Genomic DNA, 20876 nt, shown 5'->3' on the forward strand with positions numbered 1-20876 from the left:
TCCTTCTTGTTCGTTTAAATGCAGTAACACATTCTTCTTCTTCTTCCTCTCCTCAGGGTTGAAAGGCCCTGTAGACCACGCGCTGCATCAAAATTGCTTCCATCGACTTCTGTCTCTCGCAGTCTCTCTCCACCCTGCGGAAATTACTAATGCTGCGATGTCCTTCTCTAAGCCATATTTCCACCTTCTACTAGACCTGCCCAATGGTCTTGTGGCCTGGTCAGTTCCTTCAAATGCTTTCTTGGTGATTCTGTCGTTTTCCATTCTAGCCACATGTCCAGCCCATTGCAGTCTCCTACTTTTTAATTTCTGGATGATAGTCGGTTGCTTCATTAACTGATAAGTTTCATTGTTCTTTCGAATTCTCCATACGCCATTCTCCAACATAGGTCCCCAGATTTTTCTCATTACTTTTCTTTCGAAAACATTCACTTTTTCTCTTGCATGTTTTGTAAGCGTCCAACTTTCTGAACCGTACAATACTATGGGGCAGATGATTGAGAAAGCTTTACTTTTGAGTTGGTTGCTTAGTGAGTACAGACAACTTGACCCTGACGCTATTCTTTCGTTTATATCCATTCCTATGATATTTTTACTGTTGAACACGTTGTTTAGAATTTTATTTAGTGTTTTGTAAACATTCATAGCTTTGGTTACTTTCGATATATGGTGTTCTTGTAGTTGGGCGTAACTTGTTAGTCTGTTCTCTGCCTTTATGCGTGATACGTTGGGCATCATTGAGCATAAGTATATTAATTTTGTTAGTCATGTAGAAGAGATTACAGGCTCGCCTTTGATGAACACCTGAATGTGTGTGTGTGTGTGTGTGCTTTTCCACTGTTTGACGTCTCCGTTTTTGCAAAGCGGGTACTTCTTCTCACATGTTTTATGTGTCGCAGGCCCATACAAAATGTGATTTTCGACAAAATTGTTAACGCTGTCGGTGCCAATTGTTGACAAACTGACTATTGGCTTCTGTCCCGGGTTCTTCCGCCGACGTTTATCTAATGATTTTACTGACGTTTCGCCAGTACGAGTGGCTGGCATTGTCAAAGTTTCACCCTCCATTCAATCAATTAACACCAGGATCAAAGAGCAGAAGCGACATTGCAGGTTGGGGCAGGTTGAAACGCGTATGTATTTAGTACAGCGATGGCGAGGCATGACAGAATCTCTGACCAGAGAGTTATTTATCGTTGCTAGTCTGCGCTTGACCGCGCGAGAGTTCAGATGCATGTAGGGAGTCAGTAGTAGCAGTTGCTTGTTGCACTCGGTCAGTGCTAGTAGCGCGCGAGAGACAGTCGGAGTTGTGTGTGAGGAATCGGCGGGGGTCGACATGGCGCTCTGGTCAAGATTCGGGACGAGGTATATCTTTTAAATAAGGTAATGAAGCAGCATTGCGCACATCTGAGAATGTAATGTATCTTAACTGTAATTAATTTGTTCAAGAATCGCCCCAATAATAATTTTGTTTTCAAACCAAGCAATTTAACAAAAACATTTTATTGAAAGAAAATTTCCCATGCATTTCCTTAAAGAGAAAAAATTACTCAAGTTCAAAGAATTTTTGCGATGCATTTCCTCCAAGCTATGGCGAAAAATAAGAGCAGATGCAATTTTACTGAGGTAAGAACAGGGCCTAAGATCGACATTTCGGTCTATTTGCGCATTCATTGTCACTCAGTTTTCATTTTTATTGGATTGACTTTTATTTTTGTGGGGAGCTTACACATGGCTCAGATTGCTATTTTTCATTTAATTGTCATTGTCGATAAATTATTTAAATTGCAGGGAGGTTACACTAGGTTTTATTCTCGTTAACATTTAAATATTGTCTTTCAAATTTCTCTGGGGAGGTTACAAGGTGGAGAAATCGGCCGTGGCAGAGCACGCACTGAGTGAGACCGACCACGTAATAAAATTCGCCGACACGGAAATTCTGGCTTTAGAGAAGCACTACCACACGCGCTTGTTCAGAGAAGCTGTAGAAATACAAAAACACGCGAACAGTTTCAACAAGAAAGAGGAAGGCCTTAAGGTAAACGGATCCTGGCTTCCCGTACTGCAGCGAACGACCGTCGCAGGTAGCAAGAGGAGAACCGCACCGGAAATGACCGCGGAGAAGCCCTCGGACGTTGGCGCGCCAGGTACATATAGTCTGCGGCCGCGAGCTCGGTTCCAGTTCACCACCGGCAATGGAGGGTGAAGCTGTGATTTTTGAGTTTGACAAACCTTCTTGCTTCAGATTATGGAATTTAATTGGTCAAATTTTCCTTCTCTACCCTACTTTCTGCAAAGAATGTCTTTGGTTCTTGATTCCACACTGCTTGATCAACCAAAAGGTCTGTGCACGTGCCTGATGTTATACGAGAGGCACCTGCCTCACGTTCACCTTCGTCACAGTTTCCTTGGGTGTCTTACACAGAGGTGATAAACGTCACGGAATAGCGATACGTGCATATACAGATGGCGATAGCATCGCGTAGACAAGCTATAAGAGGGCAGTGCATTGGTGGAGCTGTCATTTGTATTCGGATAATTCGCGTGAAACGTTTTCCGACGTGATTATGGCCCTACGACGGGAATTAAGTTTTTAAATGCGGGAAATCAATATTCCGAGATCTACTGTGTCAATAGTGTGCCGAGAACATCAAAAAATTTCCTCTCACCACGGACAACGCAGTGGCCGGCAGTCTTCATTTAACAATCAAGAACAGGGAGTTTCCGTTGGGTTGTCAGTGCTAAAAGAAAAGCAACACTGCGTGATTTAGCACCAGAAATCAATGTGGGACGTACGACGAACGTATCCGTTAGGACAGTGCCGCGAAATTGGCGTTAATGGGCTATGGCAGCAGACGACCGACGCAAGTGCCTTTGCTAACAGCACAACATCGCCTGCAGAACTTCTCCTGCGCTCGTGACCATATCCGTTGGACACTAAACTCCTCTCGAAGAGTCCATGAAGGCCGAACGGTACCGACCGGCCGCCGTGTCATTCTCAGCCTATAGGCGTCACTGGATGCGGTTATGGAGGAGCATGTGGTCAGCACACCGGTCTTCCGGCCGTATGTCAGTTTCCGAGACCGGAGCCGCTACTCCTCAATCAAGTGGATCCTCAGTTTGTCTCACAAGGGCTGAGTGCACCCCGCTTGTCAGCAGCGCTCGGCAGACCGGATGCTCACCCATCCAAGTGCTAGCCCAGCCAGACAGTGCTTAACTTCAGTGATATGACGGGAACCGGCGTTACCACTGCGGCAAGGCCGTTGGCCGTTGGAAAAATGCTTCAAATGGCTCTGAGCACTATGGGACGTAACATGTGAGGTCATCAGTCCCCTCGAACTTAGAACTACTTAAACCTAACTAACCTAAGGACATCACACACATCCATGCCCGAGGCAGGATTCGAACTTGCGACCGTAGCAATCGCACGGTGCCAGACTGTAGCGCCTAGAACCGCTCGGCCACCCCGGCCGGCAGTGTGGGTTGTGTTTACATAGAATAGACTGGGTACTTTGAACCAACTGAACCGATAATTGACTGGAAATGGTTATGTTCAGCTACTTGGTGGTCATCTGCAGCCATTCAGCGACAGAATTTTATGGATGACAATGCGCCATCTTGGACAATTCGGGCGATAGATTTGGCCATCCAGATCGCCAGACGTGAATCCCATGGAACATTTGTGGTACGTAATCGAGAAGTCAGTTGGTACACAAAATCCTGCACTGGTAATACTTTGGCTATTATGGACGGCTAGAGAGGCCGCATGGCTGAATATTTCTGCAGGAGACTTCCAACGACTTATTGAGTCCATGCCACGTCGAGCTGCTGCACTGCCCACGGTAAGAGGAGATTCGATACGATATTAGGCGCTGAGCCATGACTTTTGTCGCCTCAATGTATTACTGAAATATGTCTGCATCTCCTTCGAAAGTGCAATGTCTACAGAAACGCAGTGCAGCCGGTATTTGCAAATACCTGTGAATCGTCATTATTACGGAATTGTTTCAGTTTAAGACTTCAGCTAAGTTGACTTCTGAAGTGCAGCCTTAAATCGTATTGAAACGCGTCCGATAAATATTATTAAGAAGACGAGAATACAGTCTTCAGAATGTGTTGGTGTAGCAGAATTCTATACATTAGGTGGGAAGAGTGGATAATGAAGAACTGCTGACTGACTAATACTTTGTTATTCTATGGCGAACGGGCCACGTGCCTTATTCCGCTGCTTTCCAGTCGTTTGTCGAGTGCTCCCATGCTCCCCACGCAATGATAAAGCACTTTTGAAACTATCCTAGGGACCTCTAGTGTGTATATAGGTGACTAGAGCAATGGTACGAGCGTCATCTCTCGGGTTGAATTGTGCCATAGAAACGCTGGGATATGTGATCTTGCGAATGCTCAAATGGTTCAAATGGCTCTGAGCACTATGGGACTTAACATCTATGGTCAGCAGTCCCCTAGAACTTAGAACTACTTAAACCTAACTAACCTAAGGACAGCACACAACACCCAGCCATCACGAGGCAGAGGAAATCCCAGATCCCGCCGGGAATCGAACCCGGGAACCCAGGCGTGGGAGCGAATGCTCAAACTAAGGTGTGAAGCACTTCACGGGACACTTCTTAGAAAATCGCACAAACTGGTTGAAATTCATCTACAACACAGAATTGCTATGGACATACACACAGAGCAGCATATTCTAATTGTTGCTACTCGTGAATGCTTTCATATCATTTGGCTTCGGTCAACTTAGTTGACATATGACGAATAGTAATCATCATATTGAAGTTTTGATCTCAATTCCCGTACTTGCAGAAAAATAATAATGAATTAAGGTTGGGTCCACCTTTTTACAAGTACACAGGTTATTCTTTGCCTTTAACAACCAAACATGTTTCACCACAATTGTGATATCCCCAGTGGGTTTTCTATTATTATCCTGAAACGCATAAATAGAGCTTATTTTTAGGTTAAGGAATATGATACATCAGATTCGGTTGTCGTTTAAATAGTGTGTGCAGTTTACGTTTTATTTTACACTGCACGCGTCCTGTGGCTGTTAACCAAAATTAAAAACATGTCAAAGTTAGTACGCCATGTCATCTGCAAACGGGAGGAATGTTAAAAAGTCATTGCAGCCATAGGTCTAAGTTAGGACACCACGTCATCTACAAACATGAGGGATGTTAAAAAATCAATGTAGATTTTATAACATCCCTCATATTTGCAGCTGACGTGGTGTCCTAACTTCGACCTGTAACTGATTTTGGTTGACAGCCAAAGCTTGCACACATTGTAAAATAAAACATAAAGTGCACACACAATTTAAACGACAACAGAATCTGATGTATCATATTCCTTAAAATAAAAATAACCTGTATGCATCTACTTCAGAAAAAAAAAGAAAAATCCTCTTAGGATGCCACACCTGTCGTGAAACATTTTTGAATGGTAAAACAAAACAATAAATTGTGTACTTGCAGGAAGGTGTACCCATCCTTAATTCATTAAAACATTAATTAATTTTGCTCCATGTGCATTTCATGTCAGATATTGCGCGTTTCGTAGCACACGCTGGTTCCATGTTGTTTTCTACTTATTATTCTTTTTCTGTGCTCCTAACAAGTACCTTCTGTTGTTCCCGCATTTTTTAGCGCCTTATAGTGAGTGTCATTTTCAGGAGAATTCTGTCTGTACATTTTTAAAGATGTTGTATGCAGCAATAGTACCACTTTTTCCTTGTGAGCAGTTACCAAATGTTAAACAAAAATGTGTAACCTCATGACATGTCTGTCCTTGTTAATGTTATGTGCAAATTTTAGAGTTTATTAATTTTATGTCAGTATTACCCTGAGAATACACTTTTTCAGGCATCCGATGACATACTGCTCGACATAGCTAATAGAATATTTCTGAAGGCTGGTTTTGAACTACGGAAAGAATTTCTACAATCTGCAGATAAATTTATAGCGGGAGTCGAACAAGTGAATTTTCATCAATCAGACGTAGCAAGGAAAACGATAAATGACTGGGTCGCAAAGAAGACACATGATAAGATACAAAACTTAATCCCTGCAGGTAAGAGACACAACTTGTGGAGACTTAGCTCTACTTGCAGTTAACCAAAGTCTACTTCAAAATTTGGTCTCCAACATCCCGCATATTATTTTTAACAGATGCAAGTCGAATTAAACTGAAACTTAAATGCTGATTATCTAAGCTTTACTGCAGAACAGCCAATTTGTGCCTCACACCACTATTTGTGTTTCGTGTAACATGAAAAATTCCAGATGGCTCGCTGTGCTCATGAAACATTCTGTCTTGCTATTTATTTACTTCCTGCCATAGTTGCATAAATATTCTTTAACGCTGCTTAATTTTGAATGTATGGATAAATGATGATGGCGTCCTCTTGGGTAAAATATTCCGGAGGTAAAATAGTCCCCCATTCGGATCTCCGGGCGGAGACTACTCAGGAGGACGTCGTTATCAGGAAAAAGAAAACTGGCATTCTACGGATCGGAGCGTGGAACGTCAGATCCCTTAACCGGGCAGGTAGATTAGAAAATTTAAAAAGGGAAATGGATAGGTTAAAGTTAGATATAGTGGGACTTAGTGAAGTTCGGTGGCAGCAGGAACAGGACTTTTGGTCAGGTGAATACAGGGTTATAAACACAAAATCAAATAGGGGTAATGCAGGAGTAGGTTTAATAATGAATAAAAAAATAGGAGTGCGAGTAAGCTACTACAAACAGCATAGTGAACGCATTATTGTGGCCAAGATAGACACAAAGCCCATGCCTACTACAGTAGTAAAAGTTTATATGCCAACTACCTCTGCAGATGATGCAGAAATTGAAGAAATGTATGATGAGATAAAAGAAATTATTCAGGTAGTGAAGGGAGACGAAAATTTAATAGTCATGGGTGACTGGAATTCGAGAGTAGGAAAAGGGAGAGAAGGAAACATAGTAGGTGAATATGGATTGGGGTTAAGAAACGAAAGAGGAAGCCGCCTGGTAGAGTTTTGCACAGAGCGTAACTTAATCATAGCTAACATTTGGTTCAAGAATCATGAAAGAAGGTTGTATACATGGAAGAATCCTGGAGATACTAGAAGGTATCAGATAGATTATATAATGGTAAGACAGAGATTTAGGAACCAGGTTTTAAATTGTAAGACATTTCCAGGGGCAGATGTGGACTCTGACCACAATCTATTGGTTATGAACTGTGGATTAAAACTGAAGAAATTGCAAAAAGGTGGGAATTTAAGGAGATGGGACCTGGATAAACTGAAAGAACCAGTGATTGTACAGAGTTTCAGGGAGAGCATAAGGGAACAATTGACAGGACTGGGGGAAAGAAAAACAATAGAAGAAGAATGGGTAGCTCTGAGGGACGAAGTAGTGAAGGCAGCAGAGGATCAAATTGGTAAAAAGACGAGGGCTAGTAGAACACCTTGGGTAACAAAAGAAATATTGAACTTAATCGATGAAAGGAGAAAATATAAAATGCAGTAAATGAAGCAGGCAAAAAGGAATACAAACGTCTCAAAAATGAGATCGACAGGAAGTGCAAAATGGCTAAGCAGGCATGCGTAGAGGACAAATGTAAGGTTGTAGAGGCTTATCTCACTAGGGGTAAGATAGATACAGCCTACAGGAAAATTAAAGAGACCTTTGGAGAAAAGAGAACCATTTGTATGAATATCAAGAGCTCAGATGGAAACCCAGTTCTAAGCAAAGAAGGGAAAGCAGAAAGGTGGAATGAGTATATAGAGGGTCTATACAAGGGCGATGTACTTGAGGACAATATTATGGAAATGGAAGAAGATATAGATGAAGATGAAATGGGAGATACGATACTGCGCGAAGAGTTTGACAGCGCACTGAAAAACCTAAGTCGAAACAAGGCCCTGGGAGTAGACAACATTCCATTAGAACTACTAACGGCCTTGGGAGAGCCAGTCCTGACAAAACTCTACCATCTGGTGAGCAAGATGTATGGGACAGGCAAAATACCCTCAGACTTCAAGAAGAGTATAATAATTCCAATCCCAAAGAAAGCATGTGTTGACAGATGTGAAAATTACAGAACTATCAGTTTAATAAGTCACAGCTGCAAAATACTAACGCGAATTCTTTACAGACGAATGGAAAATCTGGTATAAGCTGACCTCGGGGAAGATCAGTTTGGATTCCGTAGAAATGTTGGAACACGTGAGGCAATACTGACCTTACGACTTATCTTAGAAAAAATATTAAGGAAAGGTAAACCTACGTTTCTAGCATTTGTAGACTTAGAGAAAGCTTTTGACAATGTTCACTGGAATACTCTCTTTCAAATTCTAAAGGTGGCAGGGGTAAAATACAGGAAGTGAAAGGCTATTTACAATTTGTACAGAAACCAGATGGCAGTTATAAGAGTCGAGGAACATGAAGGGGAAGCAGTGGTTGGGAAGGGAGTGAGACAGGGTTGTAGCCTCTCCCCGATGTTATTCAATCTGTATATTGAGCAAGCAGTAAAGGAAACAAAAGAAAAATTTGTAGGTATTATAATCCATGGAGAAGAAATAAAAACTTTGAGGTTCGCCGATGACATTGTAATTCTGAGACAGCAAAGGACTTGGAAGAGCAGTTGAACGGAATGGACAGTGTCTTGAAAGGAGGATATAAGATGAACATCAACAAAAGTAAAACGAGGATAATGGAATGTGGTCGAATTAAGTCAGGTGATGCTGAGGGAATTAAATTAGGAAATGAGACACTTAAAGTAGTAAAGGAGTTTTGCTATTTGGGGAGCAAAATAACTGATGATGGTCGAAGTAGAGAGGATATAAAATGTAGACTGGCAATGGCAAGGAAATCGTTTCTGAAGAAGAGAAATTTGTTAACATCGAGTATAGATTTAAGTGTCAGGAAGTCGTTTCTGAAAGTATTTGTATGGAGTGTAGCCATGTATGGATGAGAAACATGGACGATAAATAGTTTGGACAAGAAGAGAATAGAAACTTTCGAAATGTGGTGCTACAGAAGAATGTTGAAGTTTGGATGGGTAGATCACATAACTAATGGTGAAGTATTGGATAGAAATGGGGAGGAGTATGTGGCACAACGCGACAAAAAGAAGGGCTCGGTTGGTAGGATATGTTCTGAGACATCGAGGGATCACCAATTTTGTGTTGGAGGGCAGCGTGGACGGTAAAAATCGTAGAGGGAGACCAAGAGATGAGTACACTAAGCAGATTCAGAAGGATGTAGGCTGCAGTAGGTACTGGGATATGAAGAAGCTTGCACAGGATAGGGTAGCATGGAGAGCTGCATCAAACCAGTCTCAGGACTGAAGACCACAACAACAACAACAACAATTTCGAATGAGTCCGTTCATTTTCGAACCGTGCCTGCGTGTTTCTCTTATGAGTGAAAAACAATTCCAATGTAATATATAAAAGATTTGTTGAGTTCTTACAGTATACGATCGAAAAGTCTGTCTGTGGCGAAACTGCCATTTATACATTGAAAATCAGTTATTCAATTATAGCAGCTATGATCACTGGTGTTGAGCGAAAAACTAAGGAAGATAGGAAGATAACCCTCCTTAAGAAATATGACATAAACGTAATTACAATATTCATGACTACCCATGTATCCGCTTCCCCTTTGTAGTGGACCCCTGACCTATTAAGAGAAAATACAAGCCCATCACCCTATGGCGCAAGTCACCTTCACACAGCCCCCACTACCGTGTAACAACCACTTCCTCTGTGTATTTGGCCCCTAATATACTAAACGGAACATGGAAACCCACCACACAATGGCGCAAGTCGAGGACATGGTGGCAGAACCCTCTGAGCCACTGATTCAGAGATCCCACACTCGGTTCTACAAGTTCCACAGCTGGTCCTGTCGACGATGCTTTGGGTAGTGAGCTCTGCCTTCATCTCGCAAGCGAGACTGGCAGTATTTACCACTTCATCTAGCCACCTGACACCAGAGAGAATCTCTTCCTATTCAAAGCGACACACTTTGTTAACATCGTTATATCCGATATGAGCCACCATGTGAGCTGGCTGCGCCCTGTGCTCTTCACTGCATCCAGAAGCAACCATTCCACGTCTGGAATGACTTCCTCCGGAATGAACACAGACTGCACACTAGATTCCTTCCCCTCCCTGGTAGACATGTCCCTTATGGGCCCCATTATCTGCCTAAACGCTTTAGCTCTCAACTACCAGCAATCCCACCCTCTGTAAATGCTCAGATCTTGAGGACCGAGAGGCTTCCTTTGCCACAGACCGAGCGACTGTGCATGGCTCGTGGACTTCTTCAGCCTCAGATTGCGCCCGAAACCTGTTCTCAGACTTAATGAGAAGGCCCTCTGATCGCCTCCCAACTCCCCCCTCCACCCCGCACCCCCGGCGATTCTTTCCTCGGCGATGTTATCCCTCAGCTGTTGGATGCTATGCCACTAGGGATCAGTCAGGTAATGTAGATGCCTCTCAGCACTGGGGTGCTTGATTTCGGTGAGTATCCATGGCAGGTGAGCCTGTCACTATCACTCGATGGACATTTTATCTTATTAAAACGGTCGTGGTTTGTGTTCATCCGGCAGCCGCTAGAGTTAGGGCGGTTGGATCGAAACACACATCCAAATCATTCATGTAATATGCTTCTAACATCAGTCATGTATTTAATTTCTATATCTAAGAGAATTTATGTTCTAAGACGATTTATGGACTCACTCAATCTAGACGTAACTATAAGATAAAATAAAACCTTATATTCCTGCTACATATATCTACATCTACATCTGCATGGTTACTCTGCAATTCACACTTAACTGCCTGGCAGAGGGTTCATCGAACCATTTTCATACTACTTCTCTACCATTCCACTCTCGAATAGCGCGTGGGAAAAATTAACACCTAAATCTTTCCGTTCAAGCTCTGATTTCTCTTATTTTATTATAATGATCATTTCTCCCTACGTAGGTGGATGTCGACAAAATATTTTCGCATTCGGAAGACAAAGTTGGTGATTGAAATTCCGTAAATAGATCTCGCCGCAAAGAAAACCGCCTTTGTCTCAGTGACTGCCATCCCAACTCACGTATATCAGTGACACTCTCACCCCTATTGGGCGATAACACCAAACGAGCTGCCCCTCTTTGCACTTTTTCGATGTCCTCCGTCAGTCTTACCTGGTAAGAACCCCACACCGCGCAGCAATATTCCAGCAGAGGACGGACAAGTGTAAGGTAGGCTGTCTCTTTAGTGGGTTTGCCGCATCTTCTAAGTATTCTGCCAACAAAGCACAGTCTTTGTTTCGCCTTTCCCACAATGTTATCTATGTGGTCTTTCCAATTTAATTTGCTCGTAATTGTAATTCCTAGGCATTCAGTCGAATTGACAGCCCTTAGATTTGTGCGATTTATCGTATACCCAAAATTTATCGATGTCTTTTAATGCCCATGTGGATGTCCTCGCACTTTTCTTTGTTCAGTGCCAATTGCCACTTTTCGCACCGTACAGAGATTCTCTCCACATCATTTTGTAATTGGAATTGATCGTCTGATGATTTTACTTGACGGTAAATTATAGCGTCATCTGCAAACAATCTAAGGGGACTGCTCAGGTTATCACCTAGATCATTTATGTAAATTAGGAACAGCAGAGGACCTATGACACTACCTTGCGGAACGCCAGATATCACTTCTGTTCTACTCGATGATTTACCGTCTATCACTACGAACTGTGACCTCTCTGAGAGGAAATCACGTATCCAGTCACACAACTGAGACGATACTCCATATGCACGCAATTTCATTAATAGTCGCATAGACGTAGAATAAAATGTTATATAAATGTAATGTCAGCGAAAAATGGAAGATACGGCGAAATAAGCTTGTCGTTAACCTATGTAATCAATAAGAAATAAACAATTAGCAACTAATTCTGTCAAAAGTGCAAAGAAGATGTCATATTGTGACTTTATGCAAGCTGTGGGCCCAGCACAGATGAACTTTGTACTTTTGTTGTACAGTGAGTGTACAACGACTCTTAGAGACACGATGTTGGTTGGCTGAGGCGTGTTCTGAACGAAAAAAAATTTTGAGGCGCCAAGGTAATCTTTACACATACACTAATGGCCTCTGAAACTACATCACTGGGAAGGATAACAAATAACGAAATATTACTTGTTGTGCGCATATTGTGTAGCATGAAAAGTACGATCTTAAATCTGCAAGTGATTTGGCACACAGAGTGCGACAATTAAACCTCAGAAACGCTGTCTTGGACAGCAGAATGCCAGCTGGGGCTTGGGTCGAATTGAGCTTAGATGACAGGAACGGTCACGTCATTCTACGCTGCTTCAACTCATCAACAGCTGTAGCCAGTCTCACAGAAGCCCATGACCAGATGTTTTGTCAGTGGGCCAGAGACCTGGAGGGCGCGCTGGTCACGGCAACAGTCGAACGACTTCTGTGTCGAGGTGGTTCAGGACAGCTCGCTGAAAAACCATTCTTTCAGAGACAGTGCAGACGGCATTACTGCAGTTACGATGAAATTCTACACACCTGCATATCCAAGCGTTTAGCATTCCTCATACAGTTGCAATTTTGATGGCCAGAAGCGTACTCATACTCAGGATGATCAGTGGAGAAATCTGAAAGTTATCGGAAACGGTGAAAAGTAGTGACTTTCTAAACATTGAAATTTACCCCTTTTACGGTGTTAGACTTTTAGCGTCCGGCTGAGACATTATGTCGAAATTGCGCTGGGCCTTGGCAACTGTATGTGCTCTCTGCCTATTTCACTTAAGACTTTAGCGATGTTAGGCGAGTGGGTGCAATGCTCATTGTACATTAATTTAAAGAAATTAATCAAAATCTCCAAAGCCTGAGCATACCGTCACAGTGAGACACCAAATTAGTTACGCCAGTAACTAACTGTCTTTATTATTTACGAGTTTCCTACCTACGATTAGTTGTAGGGTAGTCGGGTTTATAACTGCAAAGCAAGGATTCACTGAAGAATATCAGTTTATTGTGAAAAAAGTTCTACATGAACCAAAGATAATTAATACTACGCAGTTACTGCCGTGAATAATCAGTTCTCTGAACATTAACGGAGAACACCGCTAGAAGCTTATTTACATCTTAATCTATCCCCGACACATCCGTGGCTGCGTCGTATTTAACTGGAAGACTATTTGGGAAACGCAGCAAACTTTCGCAGTCTGCACATCTCGCAAACTGCAAAGTAATCGATTGCAAGACTCGTCAAATAAGTAATCAAGTAACCCAGTCTGCGCTGCAAAACCCGCAAATTGTGAGCTGCTCAGATAATGGACATCTCTAAATACGAAATGCGAAACTTATTTAGAACTCAGCGCACATGTGCCCCAATGCAGTCAGCACCGGATGTCATCGTTTCCAACTGCCTCTCTGAATCTCGAACGATTCAATTCGGAGGGGAGAATCTCCAGGAATTGCCAGTGTGACCAGCGATAATCTTGAGTTCTTCTCCAGAATACACGGGAACCCTGCACAAATTTACCATTCTTGGCTCAGTTAATGCATTGTAGTATGCAGAAGGTTGGTACTGACTCCCAGCCAGGTTCCACTCATTGGCCAAGTCCTCCGCACCAAATCACGATGTCGGACGAGATTCACATGATTGGATAACCGCATTTTGGAGGGAAGGCAACGAGTTTTACCACAGTAGGCTAGCGGCTGCGGTGGCCGATCGGTTCTAGGCGCTTCAGTCTGGAACCGCGCGACCGCTACGTCGCAGGTTCGAATCCTGCCTCGGGCATGGATGTGTGTGATGTCCTTAGGTTGGTTAGGTTTAAGTAGTTCTAAGTTCTAGGGGACTGATGACCTCAGATGTTAAGTCCCATAGTGCTCAGAGCCATTTGAACCATTTTGTAGACCGGAAGGTGAATTCTTTACGTATGACAATTCTCTGGGGCCTAGTCGGCAACTGCTTTGAAAGCAGCAAAAACCGCATTCGCAGCCTTAATGTCAGTCCGGGAGCTTTCTACAGATGCTTCCGCGAAAAAAAGAAACTGTTCAGGTGTGTGTGAAATCTTATGGGACTTAACTGCTAAGTTCATCAGTCCCTAAGCTTACACACCACTTAACCTAAATTATCCCAAGGACAAACACACACACCAATGACCGAAGGAGGACTCGAACCTCCGCCGGGACCAGCCGCATTCCGCGAACAGCAACACCAATGAGTTCGGCCCCCTTCCACCAGAGCGTTTGTTACAAACCTCCTGGGATCACTCAGGGATCTCTACACGGCCACTCAGCCCATACACTTTCCTTCACGGTAAACCGCAACCTTCCTCCATAGCTACCCAGCCTTGTGTATCCCTCAAACATGATCAAAATGAGCAAATAAAAAGATAAAAATCGCACACAGACTTGTGAATTCATCGTCACAGCACACTAAGCTACGATACCTTTCAGCATATCAAATTGCGAGGTGACACAGTTGACCCAACCATACAGTTGGAAGAAATGTCAGAAATCAGGCTGGGCAATATCTCGCACACATTATCTAACTGGAGGACGGAGAAGAGACTCGTCCAAGTTAGTTTTTGGTTTTTGCTGACATTTCATAGAATGGAGGAAACAAAATGTGACTACATTAAGTTCGTGCTTTCTTCTAGGAGCTCTGGATGGTCAGACCCTGATGGTGCTAGTCAATGCAGTCTACTTCAAAGCAGAGTGGCAGAAACAGTTTAATAAAATGAACACTGCGCCCAGAGGTTTCTTCACGGATGCTGGCCCCGCGACTAATGTTGATATGATGCAGATACAGAGCAAATTTAAGTACGCAATGAGGTACGATTTGGATGCACAGGTCCTCGCCCTTCCTTATAAGGTATTGTGCGGAAGTAATCATTTATGTTCAAACAAAATCTGAACCTATTATGTTATGAAAATATTATTTTGGGGGGTAACGTTTTGTAACTTTAAACCTGCTATTAAATGCAATGTTTCTGAATTAGGACCTTATTACCTTGCGTCATGGGAAACTCTGATTGTAAAATATCTGAAACAGATTGAGTAGCCTCTGCTAAGAAAAATGTCGAGAGTAGTTTTAGAACTTCTTTTTAACTACTGTAACTATTTTTTATTACGCTGTGCATGATCCTTTAACGTTAATTATGTTATTTTAGTAACAATGTATTTGCTTTTTGTACTGTCGAACGTATGCATCTCCTGCTAAATTATTTTACATTCCTCTCTTCTTGATCAAAACAGGGAAACAAATTCATCATGCTTGTATTTCTACCAAGACAAGCAGACGGTTTGAGGAACCTTGAGAGTAAACTTGCAGAGTTAAATCTGAGAGATGTCACCAGTAATATGTACGAAAATGATGTACTTGTCTATTTACCTAAGTTCAAAATGGAGTATAAGAAAGAGCTTAATGAACCATTGCAACAGGTACGTATTACCCTTTTTTTTTCTTCTAAGTATTGCGTGTAGTTTTTAACATATGAGCAAGGTTGTCATGTTGAACACCAAGGAACTACTATGAACGACATAGTAAAACTGAAGAGAATATGTCAATTTATAAGTTAATTTTACAATGGCAGTAGGAAATTGAGTGCATACCTATGCCGACATCACATCGTCAGTTGCGTTAGCCATCCAGAAAGTTACGAAAGCACAGGTCATCTTAGTTCATTGCTTATGTAAAATGGGAACATATGTTGGTTGCAGCACGAACCTATCGGGGCTGGAAGGTGACAATGCGGCTGTGAAGGAATGTGGGCTGTCAAGGTCGTTAGTTATATACAGGGTGTTTCAAAAATGACCGGTATATTTGAAACAGCAATAAAAACTAAACGAGCAGCGATAGAAATACACCGTTTGTTGCAATATGCTTGGGACAACAGTACATTTTCAGGCGGACAAACTTTCGAAATTAGAGTAGTTACAATTTTCAACAACAGATGGCGCAGCAAGTGATGTGAAAGATATAGAAGACAACGCAGTCTGTGGGTGCGCCATTCTGTACGTCTTCTTTCTGCTGTAAGCGTGTGCTGTTCACAACGCGCAAGTGTGTTGTAGACAACATGGTTTATTCCTTAGAACAGAGGATTTTTCTGGTGTTGGAATTCCACCCCGTAGAACACAGTGTTGTTGCAACAAGACGAAGTTTTCAACGGAGGTTTAATGTAACCAAAGGACCGAAAGCAATACAATAAAGGATCTGTTTGAAAAATTTCAACGGACTGGGAACGTGACGGATGAATGTGCTGGAAAGGTAGGGCGACCGCGTACGGCAACCACAGAGGGCAACGCGCAGCTAGTGCAGCAGGTGATCCAACAGCAGCCTCGGGTTTCCATTTGCCGTGTTGCAGCTGCGGTCCAAATGACGCCAACGTCCACGTATCGTCTCATGCGCCAGAGTTTACTCCTCTATCCATACAAAATTCAAACGTGGCAATCCCTCAGCGCCGCTACCATTGCTGCACGAGAGACATTCGCTAACGATATAGTGCACAGGATTGATGACGGCGATATGCATGTGGGCAGCATTTGGTTTACTGACGAAGCTTATTTTTACCTGGACGGCTTCGTCAATAAACAGAACTGGCGCATATGGGGAACCGAAAAGCCCCATGTTGCAGTCCCATCGTCCCTGCATCCTCAAAAAGTACTGGTCTGGGCCGCCATTTCTTCCAAAGGAATCATTGGCCCATTTTTCAGATCCGAAACGATTACTGCATCACGCTATCTGGACATTCTTCGTGAATTTGTGGCGGTACAAACTGCCTTAGACGACACTGCGCACACCTCGTGGTTTATGCAAGATGGTGCCCGGCCACATCGCACGGCCGACGTCTTTAATTTCCTGAATGAATATTTCGATGATCGTGTGATTGCTTTGGGCTATCCGAAACATACAGGAGGCGGCGTGGATTGGCCTCCCTATTCGCCAGACATGAACCCCTGTGACTTCTTTCTGTGGGGACACTTGAAAGACCAGGTGTACCGCCAGAATCCAGAAACAATTGAACAGCTGAAGCAGTACATCTCATCTGCATGTGAAGCCATTCCGCCAGACACGTTGTCAAAGGTTTCGGGTTATTTCATTCAGAGACTACGCCATATTATTGCTACGCATGGTGGATATGTGGAAAATATCGTACTATAGAGTTCCCCAGACCGCAGCGCCATCTGTTGTTGAAAATTGTAACTACTGTAATTTCGAAAGTTTGTCTGCCTGAAAATGTATTGTTGTCCCAAGCATATTGCAACAAACGGTGTATTTCTATCGCTGCTCGTTTAGTTTTTATTGCCGTTTAAAATATACCGGTCATTTTTGAAACACCCTGTAGTTTGACATCTATAAATGGAATATTCGTCTGAGGGGATTTAGAGTGTAGTCTACTTTGTTCGGGATCTTGAGGAGTGTCTGTCACTAACAATTATCTAAAACAGTCATCAAATGACACTAATATGAATCAGTCTGGTGCAGCAGCACTGGACATCACGTAGGACGACACCTTAGCTGTTATCTCTTCTGATTGTAGCTAGTGGTGCATGTCACTTTATAGACAATTGAGCAGTTGCAGACCAGGTATTATTAAACGTTTGAGAGTGTACCAGTGTGCATTGCTGTAAAGGATGAAGAAAGCTAATTATTTGAGTCGTAGCAAACGGTAATCTTCAGCTTTCGGATGAAGGAGAATACTGTTTCTAAAATGGTAACACCTGTGAGTTGTTCGCATTCCTCTGAACTGGCAGCGAATCATGTAAGGTCTAAAGAAACCACTGTGTATAGCCACTGACCTAAATAAAGTATTGCGTATAGTCAATGCGTAAACTGCGGAACTTACGAGCATTCCGGCAATAATTTTCGGCGTTTCCAACTACGTCAGTGTATCAGAAACAGCAGAAGTGGAACAGGTCACCAAGCAAATCACCTGAAGGTTAATGGATATGAAGACTACGAAAGTAGAAGTCGCTGAAGAAACAATACCACATAACAGGCAATTATGACCAATCGATTAATAAGAGTCATAAATGAGGTATTATTTAGCAAACTTCTAAACATTTGCTCGAAAATATAAGCGTCATAAGGTTCATACATTTCCCTTAATAGAAGTTGTACATTTTTCCTTATTCTTTTACTAAGCGTACATGTGGAATCCCAATGAAGTGGATTAAAATACAATGGAATGGAAAAGTAACGCAGACTTGTCGAACGCAAGATCTGGATATACTACACTGCAGCCCAATGTCAAGATCCTTAGTGACCATTTTATGCAAATCTTTGACACAAACTGTTCCATTCTGCTTGACTGAAATTCAGCTTTTCCACTTTGATGATAAATAACGGAATAATACACAACAAGAAAGCAAGCTTTGTTTAGGGAAATATGAAAATGTAAGTAATGTCAGAGACAGCAAAGGACTTGGAAGAGCAGTTGAACGGAATGGACAGTGTCTCGAAAGGAGGATATAAGATGAACATCAACAAAAGCAAAACGAAGATCATTGAATGTAGTCGAATTAAATCAGGTGATGCTGAGGGAATTAGATTAGGAAATGAGACGCTTAAAGTAGTAAATGAGTTTTGCTATTTGGGAAGCAAAATAACTGATGATGGTCGAAGTAGAGAGGATATAAAATGTAGACTGGCAATGGCAAGGAAAGCGTTTCTGAAGAAGAGAAATTTGTTAACATCGAGTATAGATTTAAATGTCAGGAAGTCGTTTCTGAAAGTATTTGTATGGAGTGTAGCCATGTATGGAAGTGAAAAATGGACGATAAATAGTTTGGACAAGAAGAGAACAGAAGCTTTCGAAATGTGGTGCTACAGAAGAATGCTGAAGATTAGATGGGTAGATCACGTAACTATAGAGGAGGTATTGAATAGAATTTGGGAGAAGAGGAGTTTGTGGCACAACTTGACAAAAAGAAGGGACCGGTTGGTAGGGCATGTTCTGAGGCATCAAGGGATCACAAATTTAGCATTGGAGGGCAGCGTGGAGGATAAAAATCGTATAGGGGGACCAAGAGATGAAAACATTAAGCAGATTCAGAAGGATGTAGATTGCAGTAAGTACTGGGAGACGAAGAAGCTTGCACAGGATAGAGGAGCATGGAGAGCTGCATCAAACCAGTCTCAGGACTGAAGATAACAACAACAACAAGTACTTCATGTTTTCCAAGTAACCGTTTACCATTTTGCCAAATAATATCGCATTTATGATTATCATGAATCTGCTGTTTGTCTACTACACGGCATTGTCATATCAGAGACTTGTGCATCTATAGATTCGATAACCTTCAAATATTTATGCAAAATGTACAGGACGCCGACGCGACTTAAAAACTTCTTGGTCCTTTTTGTGATCTGTTCCAGCTGCACCGACCCAGAATCAGATCGCTTCCCACGAACTCCGCTGTATAACTGAATTTGTCGCACACTGGAGCACGCAATGAGAAAATATATGTACTTGCAAATGAGTTACTGTTTACAGGGGTTAGTTACCTATCTACTGAATTGACAACACTGGTCCAGATTAACACCAATTTTATTTATTGTTTGGGTTCGCACACACAAAAAGGAAGCATACATTAATGAAATTGATAAAATACAAAAGCCAGTGGGAATACAAGCCGTGAACATCAGGGCAATGTAATTGAGTCGTTGATCTGCTTGAAGCGCCCACAAGGCATGGATAACAAGAGTGGCAATCAACTCAACAGGTTGTCCCCCTAAAACACATAATCACTCCTTGGTGCGTAATTGCTCCGGTCCTAGCAGGAAAACCGGCCGTGGTGGCCGAGCGGTTCTAGGCGCTCAGTCCGGACCCCGCGCGACTGCTACGGTCGCAGGTTCGAATCCTGCCTCGGGCATGGATGTGAGTGATGTCCATAGGTTAGTTAGGTTTAAGTAGCTCTAAGTTCTAGGGGACTGATGACCACAGCTGTTAAGTCCCATAGTGCTTAGAGCCATTTGAACCATTTTGAACCTAGCAGGAAGCAAGGTATTGGTTCCACAGGCAGACATGTAAACCGCTCATGGATGATCCCTCTGCTGCAAAACGAAATAGAAAGTCACTTCCAATGAAGGTAAAAAGAAACAAACCCCTAATCATTCTCTTCACACACTACGAGCTGCTCTCACCAGAATCGACAGAGCGAAAAGGCCTGCATCCCCCATGCCCAACTGGCAGCAACAACTCATCAGTCATGGATGATGATCTGATCCTTGAATGCAGTTCCGTATCTGTAGTACCTAAAACCAACTGCGGGAACGCCTTGGGCTGCGGATCGGAGCCGCCAGGATGGGAAGCCGCCGGCGGTGGAGCACGCACCACCGGGTAAACACAGGACGAGTCGGACGACAGACCAACGACAACCAACAACCGACGACGACCGACACAACAAGGAAGAGATAAACAACGGAGGCTCGTAGAAACCACAACACCAGTAAATCCACTCGGAACCAGAGCCAGGCAAATGTCAACAACGAGCAACATACGAAACCGGAGGGAGCGGCTATTGGCCGCGGTCTGCACGTGGTGTAGCGCTGGCGCCCTGTCCATTTGTTCTGGCGCGTGTTCGACTTCCGCGGCAGGAGGTACTAGAGTATCCCTCGCCCACGTCTTTCAGTCGAGTGTCCTCCTCCACATCCCCTAAACAAGTCTCTAAAAATGTTCTATATCTCTCTGCTACAGAGTCTCTCACTACAGTCCGTGCAGACTATGCTTCACCGGTGGGAAAGCTCTGTGAAAGATTCTTCAGTGAAATTTTAGAAAACTCGAACATCCCACCTAGTAGGTACTTTTTAAGCCAGCCAGTGAGGTGCTTTCTCAAGTTTTGAG

At 42.9% G+C, this 20876-nt stretch overlaps 1 protein-coding gene across 1 annotated transcript in view; it reads left to right on the forward strand.

Annotated features, from left to right (window-relative positions):
- LOC124777393 (serpin B3-like) overlaps positions 1 to 20876 on the forward strand; it is a 71376-nt gene that overhangs the window by 16252 nt on the left and 34248 nt on the right. The window contains exons 4-6 of the mRNA XM_047252785.1: positions 5874 to 6081; positions 14688 to 14902; positions 15286 to 15471. Of these exons, the coding sequence (XP_047108741.1) occupies positions 5874 to 6081; positions 14688 to 14902; positions 15286 to 15471 (609 nt within the window). The remainder of the gene's footprint in view (positions 1 to 5873; positions 6082 to 14687; positions 14903 to 15285; positions 15472 to 20876) is intronic.

The sequence above is a fragment of the Schistocerca piceifrons genome, chromosome 2 (assembly GCF_021461385.2).
Source record: "Schistocerca piceifrons isolate TAMUIC-IGC-003096 chromosome 2, iqSchPice1.1, whole genome shotgun sequence".
Taxonomy (NCBI): Eukaryota; Metazoa; Arthropoda; class Insecta; order Orthoptera; family Acrididae; genus Schistocerca; species Schistocerca piceifrons.